A 12,607-nucleotide genomic window follows, 5' to 3' on the forward strand; every position below is an offset into this window, starting at 1 on the left:
TGGTACCTACACCACAATCAATATGTGGATGAAGGACCATCACATCAAATCCCTGTCATGACCAGCCCAAGAGGAAGATGAATAGTCATAAGTAGAGTTGAGCGACTTTTGTTTTTTTAGGGTCGCGTTTCGTTTCGTGAAACCCGACTTTTCCAAAAGTCGGGTCGAGCAAGATCGTCCGATTATAGGGAAAAGTCGGGGTCGTCCCGAAACACGAAACCCAATGTAAGTCAATGGGGAATAAAAGTCGGCAGTGAGAGGACGACAGGAAACACACCTACAGTGCCCATTTGAATGCCAAAAGCATCAATTCTTCTTACTTAAGCTTGTCAACCTTAATTAACTTCATAATACAAGTTACGCACTGAAAAATGGGGGTTATTTGGCTAAAGTTGTGGGGGGGGAGGGCTGGCTGCAGGTCTTCATGTGCCCTGGGCGAAAGAGCGCCCCTTTAACACATACCACAACTCATCATGCTCCGATACGGCAGAGAAATAGCGGTATAGTACAATGAAAAATACCTCACTTTTTACATCTCATGACGAGGCCCATCTATTTCTCCATACAGAATCATTGGTCCCATATAATGTTTGAAACAGTATATGATGAGCTCCACATAATGCTACAGTATATGTTGGTCCCCATGGATGAAGCTCCACTGTCTTATGGGCCCAAATAATGCTCCAAACATAATGGGCCCCATTTCTAGTGCTCTAGTGTATAATGGGCCCTGTAAATGCTGCTCCAGTGTCTGATGTCCACCTTTGGAATGTTCCAGTGTATGGTGGGCCCCATCTATCATTCTCCAGAGTATAGTGCTCCCCAAAAATTCCTGTCCCAACATTGAAAACAATCAAATAAGTCTCCTCGCTAGGGAATCCCTGTACTTGTCTGGATTCCTCGTCGTCCCCATCTTCCATCTCACTGCACAGTATTTCAACTTTGCAAGTGCTGTGATCCTGGGCAAGCAGGGGGGGCCCACTCGTTGGCGACGGCACTGGCACAGGGCCCCTGATAGTACGGTGGTGTGTCTGATGGCGGGTGGGCCGAACCTGCACTTTCATCTGCAGCTTCCTCTTTGTCACCGTGTAAGATGGAACTGTATATGGGAAGGGTAACCTGAGTTTCATCAGGGTCAGATTCAGGTCGTGTAGCGTGCGAGGGGAATGTAGTGGTCTGGGTCAATGTACCAGCAGATTCATCGAGCAGTGGCTGGGCATCAGTGCACTTGTGTCGCCCCCAGGAGTACGGTCGCCACAGTGGCATTACCTTCTTCCTAGGGAGTGTGATGTCATGCTTGGGAGCAACGAAGGATCTCTCTAGCAGGTTAACTGATTGGGCGGCGTTATTCCCACGAGTCATGACCCTCCAAACAGCGTTCATGAAGGCAAAGTGTTTGTTTTACGTGGGCAGTATGGTTGCAAAGCTGAACCTTAAAGGAATGTCCAGAAGGGCACCACCAGGAGTGGAGCCTACGGTTAAATTCGACTCCACCTGGGAAACCTCAACCATGCCAGCTACAGAACAGATGCACACATTGCAAGCTTAATTCCGTTAACGAACGAGACTCCGTCATGCCCCGCGGTCCGAGTCCGGCTTACTAGAGGGACACGTGAGGCTCTGGTACATGTGATTGGCCAATAACTGGTGTGTCATGCCCTTACATGTCCGTGGCTGCATGTGCGCTACACTGAAAAGGCCAGCGTTTGTCGCTTACAGGTGCAGATAACCCGCTGAACAACGTTAGTGATGGGGATCACTGATTACAATTATTACCCGCGAACAATGATTTCCCAGTAAGTGCAGGTCAACCGCAGTTCCGGAATTAGGCCTAACCGTCATTCCTGAAAAAATGAAAAACTTACGTGTGCAAACCACAGGTGCTGTAGCTTGCTTAACAGCTCGCCAGCCGTTCTCACGCCCAGTATGGATTACACGTGATTGCACAAAGGTGAGAAAGGGTACCGTATCCCCAGATAACATGTATGGATAGCGTACACATTCAAAATATATGTCTATACATCAGGAGGCAGGCTCAGACGGTGTTAGGCCCAGTATGGATTGCACGTGATTGCACAAAGGTTAGAAAGGGTACCGTTTCCCCGGATAACATGTATGGATAGCGTACACATTCAAAATATATGTCTCAGGAGGCAGGCTCAGACGGTGTTAGGCCCAGTATGGATTGCACGTGATTGCACAAAGGTTAGAAAGGGTACCGTATCCCCGGATAACATGTATGGATACCGTACACATTCAAAATATATGTCTCAGGAGGCAGGCTCAGACGGTGTTAGGCCCAGTATGGATTGCACGTGATTGCACAAAGGTTAGAAAGGGTACCGTTTCCCCGGATAACATGTATGGATAGCGTACACATTCAAAATATATGTCTCAGGAGGCAGGCTCAGACGGTGTTAGGCCCAGTATGGATTGCACGTGATTGCACAAAGGTTAGAAAGGGTACCGTTTCCCCGGATAACATGTATGGATAGCGTACACATTCAAAATATATGTCTATACATCAGGAGGCAGGCTCAGACGGTGTCAGGCACAGTATGGATTTGACGGCCCAGACTACACAGCGGAGGAGCAGGGAGAGGTAAAGATTGCAAATGCTGGGGCCCTGCCCAAGCAAGGGGGGGCCACTCGTGGGCGTCGGTACTGGCACTGGGCCCCTCATATTACGGCAGTGTGTCTGACGGCGGGTGTGCACCACCACCGTCAGAGACACTTGATTGCACTATGAAGGACCCTGTACCAGTGCCCGCGCCCAAGAGTCGGCCTACCCACCTGTCCAGGGCAACGGCACTCGCACGGTGTCGTGCGCTAGGTGGTGACCCCGGCCATGGGGGGGGGAGGCAGCACAGTTAGGGAGTTTTAGAAAGTGGCATATGTTGATGTTGGACATTCAGCTGATGCAAAAGGTGAAATAGGTCAAGTCCAGGAAGAGGTGGACCAAAGCAAGCCATTTTTCTGTCACCCTATGTGTCATCAGAGGAAGGTGGGACAAAATCCTTGGAAACCCATGCGTGGTTCATTTTAATGAAGGTTAGATCATCCACATTTTGGGTTGACAGACGGGTCCTTTTTTCTGTCAGGATTGATCCAGCTGCACTGAAGACTCTTTCCGATAGCACACTTGCAGCTGGGCAAGCGAGCTCCTGTAAGGCATATTGTGCCAATTCAGGCCAGGTGTCCAGTTTAGCGGCCCAATAGTCAAAGGGGAATGACCTGTGTGGGAGAACATTGATATGGGAAGAAAAGTAGTTTGTAACCATTGTTGACAACTGCTGTCTCCTGTCACTTTCCATCGATGCAGTATTACCAGTTGTGTGAGCGGTACTTGAAAAATCAGTCCACAACATTGTCATGAAACCCCTGTCTCCAACGCCACTTCTGCTGTGTGCACCACGAACACCTCTGCCAAGCTGCCCCCGGCCCGTACGACTCGTGTGAGAACCATCACCGCTGCTGTGTGCTGGGAATGCCTCAAGCAACCGATTTACCAGAGTTGCTTGTTTATTAGCCAATATTAGGTCAAGGTTCTCCTGTGGCATGATGTTTTGTAATTTGCCTTTATAGCGTGGATCCAGGATGCTGGCCAACCAGTAGTCGTCATCGTTCATCATTTTGGCAATGCGTGGGTCCCTTTTTAGGATCTGCAAGGCATAATCTGACATGTGGGCCAATGTTCCCGGTGTCAATGATGCACTGCGAGTGCTGGTTGGAGGAGCACTTTCTGGCAAATCCACATCCCTCCAGTCACGCACAAACCCTGTACCAGACCTTGCCACGCCAACATTTTCACTTGCCCCACGAGATGCATCCTCCTCCCCTAAGTAATCATCCCCATCATCCTCCTCCTCCTCCTCTTCTTCCTCCACCTCATCCAGGAGAGGTCCCTGAGCAGACAATGGCTGAATGTCATCAGGGATTCCCTCCTCCTCTTCCTCCTCATCAACATTGGCTGCAGACGCCTGCTCCTTAAGGTGCGTCAAAGTTTGCATGAGCAGACGCATAAGTGGGATGCTCATGCTTAGGATGGCGTCATCTGCGCTTACCAGCCGTGTGCATTCCTCAAAACACTGAAGGACTTTACAGAGGTCTTTCAGCTTCGACCACTGCACACCTGTCAACTCCATGTCTGCTCTCAAAGTGCCTGGCCGTGTATCCTCCCACAAATGCATTATGGCCTGCCTCTGCTCGCACAGCCGCTCCACCATGTGCAGGGTGGAGTTCCACCTTGTTGCAATGTCGATAATGAGGCGGTGGTTGGGAAGGTGGAGCAATCGCTGCAGCTTCTGCATACGAACGGAGTGTACAGGCGACCGGCGGATGTGCGCGCACAGTCTTCGCACCTTCTGGAGCAGGGCTGTTAACTCCGGATAATTTTTGAGGAAGCACTGCACCACCAGGTTCAAGGTGTGAGCCAAGCAAGGTATATGGCTGAGTTTTGAAAGGGCTATGGCTGCCACAAAATTACGGCCGTTATCACTAACTACCTTGCCTGCCTCAAGATGTACACTGCCCAGCCATGACTCAGTTTGTCGCTTCAAGTACTCGTCCAGCACCTCGGCGGTGTGTCTGTTGCCCAAACACATCATCTGCAACACAGCCTGCTGACGCTTTCCACTAGCTGCTCGATAGGGGGACACATCGTGTGCAACAGTGGCAGCTGCAGATGGAGTGCTCGTACGACTGCGCTCTGTGGACGAGCTTTCGCTTCTGGAGGAGGAGGAGGAGGGTCGAACGCCTACAGCCAACTGTTTCCTATACCGTGGGCTAGGCAGCACTGTCCCACCACCGCTGTCCCCTGTGGACCCTGCATCCACCACATTAACCCAGTGCGCAGTGATGGACACGTAACGACCCTGGCCATGCCGACTGGACCATGCATCAGTTGTGAGGTGCACCTTTCCGCTCACTGACTGCTTGAGTGCATGGACAATGCGGTCTTTCACATGATGGTGGAGGGCTGGGATGGCTTTGCGAGAGAAGAAGTGGCGACTGGGTAGGTCATAGCGTGGTACTGCATAGGCCATGAGTTCGCGGAAAGCTGTGCTTTCCACCAACCGAAAGGGCATCATCTCAAACGAGATTAGTTTGGCAATGTGGGCGTTCAAACCCAGTGTACGCGGATGAGAGACTGAGTACTTTCTTGACCTACTCATAGTGTCTGGGAGGGTGAGCTGGACTTGAGAGCTGCATATGGTGGAAGTAGCGGTGGACAGGGCGGACTGAGAGAGGGTTGATGATGGTGATGGAGTTGGTGTTCTTTCTGATGGCCTAGAATCAGTCTTTCGTTGATATAACAGTGGGATTCCCTGACTGCTGTGGCCTTGCAACGACACCTCAACATTTGCTGCTGTGCTAACCGGTGGGCTTACAGTGGGGGAAACAATGTAGCGTTGCTGACTACCTTCGTTGTGATCAGTTGCACATGTGGCACTTGAGGTTTGGTGTTGTGTCCACGCTTGCAAGTGCATGCTGGTTAAATGTCTAAGCATGCAACTGGTATTCAAATTTTTCAGATTTTTCCCTCGGCTAAAGGTCTTTGCGCACTTCTTACAGATAACCTTGGCCTGATCATGAGGATTATGTTCAAAAAAGTGCCACACTGCACTCTTCCTACTTTGGCAGACATTTTGCGGCCTAGCACGCTGTGATCTTTTGACCCTCTGGACAAGCTGTCCAGCAACTCTTTTGATGTTTGGAACCTGTCTTTGGAGTGCTCCGGGCCTGCCAGATAACAGCTGTTGCGATGTCGATGTCTGCTGTGGATGCTCCTCATCTGAGCTATTGGAAGCAGCACCCTCTTCCCCCAATGGATGCCAATCTGGGTCAACAACTGGGTCATCCATCACCTCCTCTTCTATGTCATGTGCACCTTCCTCTGTGTCACCGTGTATGGTGGTACAGTGTGCGGGAAGGGGCACCTGAGTCTCATCAGGGTCAGAATCTGGCTCTGTACACTGCGAGGACAATGTAGTGCTCTGAGTGAATGTACCAGCAGAATCATCCATCAGCGGCTGTGCATCAGTGCACTCCATGTCAGATTCATCTTGGCCTGGGTAATTCACCATTTCACTTGATAATCCAGGCATGGTATGTGAAAACAGCTCCATGGAGTAATCAGTAGTATGGCCTGCGTCATCCTTCAATCTTGGTTGGGGTGAAGGACACAAGGAAAGGTGTGGTTCATGAACATGAGCCTCCAATGACGACTCAGTGCTTTTACTTTTTACAACTGAAGAAGAGGAGGCGATAGAGCTGGAGGCTGAGTCAGCAATGTAAGACAAAACTTTTTCCTGATGCTCTGGCTTTAAAAGCGGTTTGCCAACTCCTAGAAAACTAAGCGTTCGAGGCCTTATGTAGCCAGACGATGACGCAGGCTCAACACCTCCTGCATTAGGTCCTATTTTGCTCTTGCCACTACCATCAGATCCACCACCAACACCATCATTACCAGCTGCCAACCCCCGCCCAATTCCACGGCCTCTTCCACCAGCCTTCCTCATTTTTGGTAGAAATGTAGACAAAATCCAACAAACTATATAGTAATGTAAAACAAGGTACAAGGTGTCTATAGGACAGGGGAGATTTTGAATTTCTGCAGACACTTGTGGACACTGGACACTTTTGGATTGTGTGAGGCCCACTGATATCTGAGCGCTATGTGACAGGCTCGATGGCACAGCTGTGACCAAAGTGACTAGAGGATAAGGGAGATTTTGAATCTCTGCACACACTTTTGGACACTGGACACTTTTGGATTGTGTGAGGCCCAATGAATATCTGAGCGCTATGTGACAGGCTCGATGGCACAGCTGTGACCAAAGTGACTAGAGGATAAGGGAGATTTTGAATCTCTGCACACACTTTTGGACACTGGACACTTTTGGATTGTGTGAGGCCCAATGAATATCTGAGCGCTATGTGACAGGCTCGATGGCACAGCTGTGACCAAAGTGACTAGAGGATAAGGGAGATTTTGAATCTCTGCACACACTTTTGGACACTGGACACTTTTGGATTGTGTGAGGCCCAATGAATATCTGAGCGCTATGTGACAGGCTCGATGGCACAGCTGTGACCAAAGTGACTAGAGGATAAGGGAGATTTTGAATCTCTGCACACACTTTTGGACACTGGACACTTTTGGATTGTGTGAGGCCCAATGAATATCTGAGCGCTATGTGACAGGCTCGATGGCACAGCTGTGACCAAAGTGACTAGAGGATAAGGGAGATTTTGAATCTCTGCACACACTTTTGGACACTGGACACTTTTGGATTGTGTGAGGCCCAATGAATATCTGAGCGCTATGTGACAGGCTCGATGGCACAGCTGTGACCAAAGTGACTAGAGGATAAGGGAGATTTTGAATCTCTGCACACACTTTTGGACACTGGACACTTTTGGATTGTGTGAGGCCCAATGAATATCTGAGCGCTATGTGACAGGCTCGATGGCACAGCTGTGACCAAAGTGACTAGAGGATAAGGGAGATTTTGAATCTCTGCACACACTTTTGGACACTGGACACTTTTGGATTGTGTGAGGCCCAATGAATATCTGAGCGCTATGTGACAGGCTCGATGGCACAGCTGTGACCAAAGTGACTAGAGGATAAGGGAGATTTTGAATCTCTGCACACACTTTTGGACACTGGACACTTTTGGATTGTGTGAGGCCCAATGAATATCTGAGCGCTATGTGACAGGCTCGATGGCACAGCTGTGACCAAAGTGACTAGAGGATAAGGGAGATTTTGAATCTCTGCACACACTTTTGGACACTGGACACTTTTGGATTGTGTGAGGCCCAATGAATATCTGAGCGCTATGTGACAGGCTCAATGGCACAGCTGTGACCAAAGTGACTAGAGGATAAGGGAGATTGGATTGCTTTTAAAAAAGCAGTTTGCAGAGCAGTGGGTAAACAGCAATGCCAGCCTGTCAGGAAGCCTTAAAAGGCAGCCCAACAACCAACACCACTGATACACCACAATATAGCCTCCCCTTGCACTGCACACATAGTGACTGGTGTGTTGTGCAGGCCAAATCGCTAGCAGCAGAAGCAGTTTTTTTGTCTTCTTCCCTGCCTAACGCTCTCCCTACAGAATCAGCAGCAACCTCTCCCTATACTGAGATCGGCAGAAGTAAGATGGCGGTCGGCGTGCACGCCCTTTTATTCCCCCTGTGACGCCCACCAAAGCAAGCCAATCACTTGCATGACCTTCTGAAAGATGGTGGTGACCCCTGCCTATGTCATCACGTTGCCCACAGTGTCCGTGGATCCTGATTGGCTGAAAAAGGGCGCAAAACAAACTTTTGAAACGCGACTTTGGCGCGTAAGTCGCCGACCTCGTGGCCGACCTCATCCTAGGGTCGGGTTTCGTTTCATGAAACCCGACTTTGCCAAAAGTCGGCGACTTTTGAAATTTTTCGACCCGTTTCGCTCAACTCTAGTCACAAGCCATCAAAGAAGAACTGCTTAAATTTTTGTACCAGGAGTGGCATAAAGTCACCCAAAAGCAGTGTGAAAGACTGGTGGAAAGCATGCCAAGACGCATGAAAGCTGTGATTAAAACTCGTAGTTATTCCACAAATTATTGATTTCTGAACTCTTCCAGAGTTAAAACATTAGTATTGTTGTTTGTAAATGATTATGAACTTGTTTCCTAGCAGTACTTGAGGTGTCATTTTCTGAAAATAAATACAAAATTTAGTTCTTGGAAATTTCGAAGACATGTCAGTAGTTTATAGAATAAAAGAGCAATTCACATTTGACTCAAAAATATACCTATAAAGAGAAAAATAGGACAAGCTAACAATTTTGCAGTTGTTCCTTAATTTTTACCAGAGATGTATAATATATATGTATATATATATATAATTGTGTGTGTGCGTGTTTTGAAGAATATTTTGTTTTAAAACTATGTGTAAAGGATAGAGAACTGCTGTATGTAAAAGCTCATGTTAAAATCGCATTGCATAAGGATTGCATACGCATGTCATATGGATATTGCGTTTAAAAATCGCACAGAAATCACATTGCACTCACATGACACTCATCCATTTTTTCGGTCCCGAAATCTGACCGTATTTTTTTCTCACAGATGGGTATGAGCCCATAAGGTGAGTATTTTTGTTGTTTATTATTTTCCGCTTTTTACAGGGCACAATTGAATAGGCAAACGGTGAATATAACTGTTATTATTTTTAAATAAATGTGTAAAACAAATAAAGAACTTTATTCTGATTGTGTCTTTTTTGCAATATGACTATGGGTTTAGTAATGGGGAATTTTCCCTTGCCCCGGATTATTAACATCAGCCCCCAGCCATGAGCTTTCCCTCTGCTGGTCATCAAAATTGTGGGAGAGCCCACGCCTTTTTTTAAATTTAATTCTTTATTTTACACAGGAGTTACACCGCTGCTGCTGAACACAACTCCCATCATTGTCTCCTGGTCGTACTGATCTCAGCGTGACCAGGCTAAAAAGATGCTAGCTGCCTTCAGCAGTTGGCGTCTGGGATCAGCGCAAACTGTACTGCTTTTACTAGGCGCCGCTATGTGTCACACGGACAGTCGGATGGCACACGGAAGTCGCACATGAACAGCAAACACGGATGACTCATTAATGTCATATACGTACACATGAACCACGGATCTCACCAGTACTGGTTTTTCCTGTACATGAATGACCAGGACCTAAGCCTAGTTTCACACCAGCGCTACCGGGTGCAGCGCTCGGCCACCGCTAAGCTCCGCCCCGGCCACGCCCCCTCTGGTCAGCTCCTCCTCTGATCGCATGACGCTGCATGCGATCAGCGTACCCTATATTAAGTGTTGGGTAGGCTGGTCGTGCGCCGGCATGATTTTGCCAGTGCTTGCACCCTTTTGGCACTGCGCCGAGTGCACAAAAATGCAGCACAGTGCGTTTGGCGCATGTCGGCGCAGCGCCAGCAAAATCATGCAGCGTCATGCAATCAGAGGAGGAGCTGACCGGAGGGGGCACAGCCGGGGCGGAGCTTAGCGGCGGCCAAGTGCTGCGCCCGGTAACGCTAGTGTGAAACTAGCCTTAGCTAGTAAAGTAGATGCATATTTACATGTGGAGATGATCACAAATAATGAAAACTAGTCAAATTGTAGGCTTCCTTCACGTCCATGTTTCCAGTACATATGGTATCTGTTTTTTTCACGGATAAAACACATACTCATTAAAATCTTTAGGCCACGTGCACACGTTCAGCATTTGGTGAGTATTTTACATCAGTATTTGTAAGCCAAAATCGGGAATGTAACTGTCACTGTCATGTGTGTCTGGACGCAGCGAGTACCACAAGGCAAACCCATATGACACATGTGACCCTGGATACACCGCCTCCAGTGGGGCGAATTTATATAATAAGACGTGCAGCTGGATACACTGCATCCAACTGGCGAATTTAGGTAATACACGTTATATATACAGTAGCCTGGAAACCCCGCCTCCAGTAAGGAGAATATAAATAATAAAGGGGAAACCTGGGTAACAATAACAATGGTGGGCCCTGCGATAGGGAATAGGGACGTGGAGACCTCCTGTACTCCCCTGAGCCAGTGTCCCTGCACTCCTAATGTTCCCTATGCCGGTTCTGCACCAGGCGACGCATGCGTACCTCAAACCCTGACTCGCCTTGCACCTAAACCGTCACTAGGGAATTGGTCGGTGCGGAAACTAATCACACCACTGCACTAAACACACATAAGGGAAAATGACAATACAGGGGGAACACCACTTAGCTTTGCTCTGTTGCGTACGCTCCTAGCAACAGAGCCCACCACCTGCGTGCATCTTCTCCTCCAACCAGATCCATCACCATAACCGGATCCATCACCATAGTGCAGCCTTGGAGCAGAGTCCACCACCAGTTGCAGCTGCCCAGTAAACAGAGTCCCAAAGATGAGTCCAGCTTCTGCCAAAAAGTCCAGCATGCTCGAGTCCAACTTTTCTTTCAAGAAGTCTAGCATGCTTGAGTCCAGTTTTCAGCAACCAAGTCCAGCATGCTGAGTGCAACTCTCACCATAGTCGCCACTCCACCAAGCCATGCAAGCACTTCCTGCTGACACCATAAACTGCGACTCCACCACGCCATGCCAGCCCTTCCTGCAGACCCCATCGTTGAACTTCACCAATCCATGCCAGCACTCCTTGCAGACTCCATAGCTGACTCAACCCTTCTGGCTGGGCTGCCCAGGACTCTCATTCAGCTCCTTCATCACCCAGACTTGCTTTCCAAATGACGAACTGTCAATATCACCAACGATCATCAAACCCACCTGAAACTCTTTTATAGAGCCTCACACCTGATTTGTAATACGTGCACATTAAAACTAAAGTGTAATACCACTCACCACAACCGGGGCAACTTAGAACAAACGACACCACGTGTAATAATTCTAATGGCCACCGGGGGCAACCAACCAAGCCAAAGGAAAAAAGTTCACTTTGTCCATTTACTTGTCAGATCCACCTTGGATCATGACAGTAACAATCAGAGAAAAATTTTAATAGAAATGCGTCACCACTTCTTTACTTTTCACCCACTCCTGGTTTTGGCTTACAAATGCTGATGTAAAATACTGACCATGTGAAAGTGGCCATAGTACTATTCGCATGTCCATTTTTTTCCGCAGCACATATAAACAAGGACCAATACAAGTCTATGGGTCCGTTAAAAGCACGTATGGCACACGGATGGCATCAGTGTACAGTCTGTGCGCTGTCTGTGTTTAACATTGAAAAGTATTGGAGAAGCTTTGCAATTTCTTTCTTTAGCCATAAAACATGGGTGGCCACATTGAAGGTAAAAATGGACACACGGATGACACGCCGATGACATACTAATGATAAACAGATGACACACTGATGGCACACTGATCCAAAACACTGAAGACACTAGTACTGTTTTTTCAGGTACATGTTTAAACACAGACATGTGAAGGAAACCTTAGGTTCATACTGCTTTCTGGGATTATATTTAGGTGGGACTATTTAATACCAGCCATATGCAACTTTCTGCCATCCATAAATAACAACCATACAAGCCTGCCCCAATCGTATTAATGTTTTTTTGAGTAATTTGCTTAATTATGAAAATTTTCTTATTTTACAGAACGGCATGACTGAAGACGCTCCATTTGCTCGATACCCACCAAAATAAAATGGATATTATGACCACTTGTTTGTTTAGTGCCAAACCACATTGCTAATATAAAATACAGCTACGTTTTTTAAATACATTTTTTGATTCTGACTATTGAATTCTCACAAGTTCAGTATAATTTTAACAATGTTCTCAGTAAAATTAAATTAATTTAATAATTTGGATGTACACCACTTTTGTTTAACTATACACCTGAAGCAGAAGAAAATAAACCATTATAGCAGCAAAACCCAAAGCTTGCCTGGAATTCAGCCGTTCCGGAATTTAACTCATCTCTGCCTTAACCCCTTCCTGACATCAGACGTACTATCCCGTCCATGGGACCCGGGCCCCTATGCCCATGGACGGGATAGTATGTCTCAGCGATAAGCGGCGCCCACGTGGTGAGCG

General features: G+C 47.7%; 1 protein-coding gene across 2 annotated transcripts in view; it reads left to right on the top strand.

The window, feature by feature from the left end:
• The window catches only part of CIST1 (colon, intestine and stomach enriched 1), a 261,147-nt gene extending 248,854 nt beyond the window's left edge, over positions 1 to 12,293 (top strand). For both annotated transcript variants that reach the window (XM_073544857.1, XM_073544867.1), the window contains one exon: positions 12,167 to 12,293. In XM_073544857.1, the coding sequence (XP_073400958.1) occupies positions 12,167 to 12,214 (48 nt within the window). In that variant the 3' untranslated portion in view covers positions 12,215 to 12,293. The remainder of the gene's footprint in view (positions 1 to 12,166) is intronic.
• Positions 12,294 to 12,607: the final 314 nt, after the last annotated feature.

Source organism: Dendrobates tinctorius, unplaced genomic scaffold (genome assembly GCF_039654945.1).
Source record: "Dendrobates tinctorius isolate UK_male_01 unplaced genomic scaffold, ASM3965494v1 ptg000011l, whole genome shotgun sequence".
Taxonomy (NCBI): domain Eukaryota; kingdom Metazoa; phylum Chordata; class Amphibia; order Anura; family Dendrobatidae; genus Dendrobates; species Dendrobates tinctorius.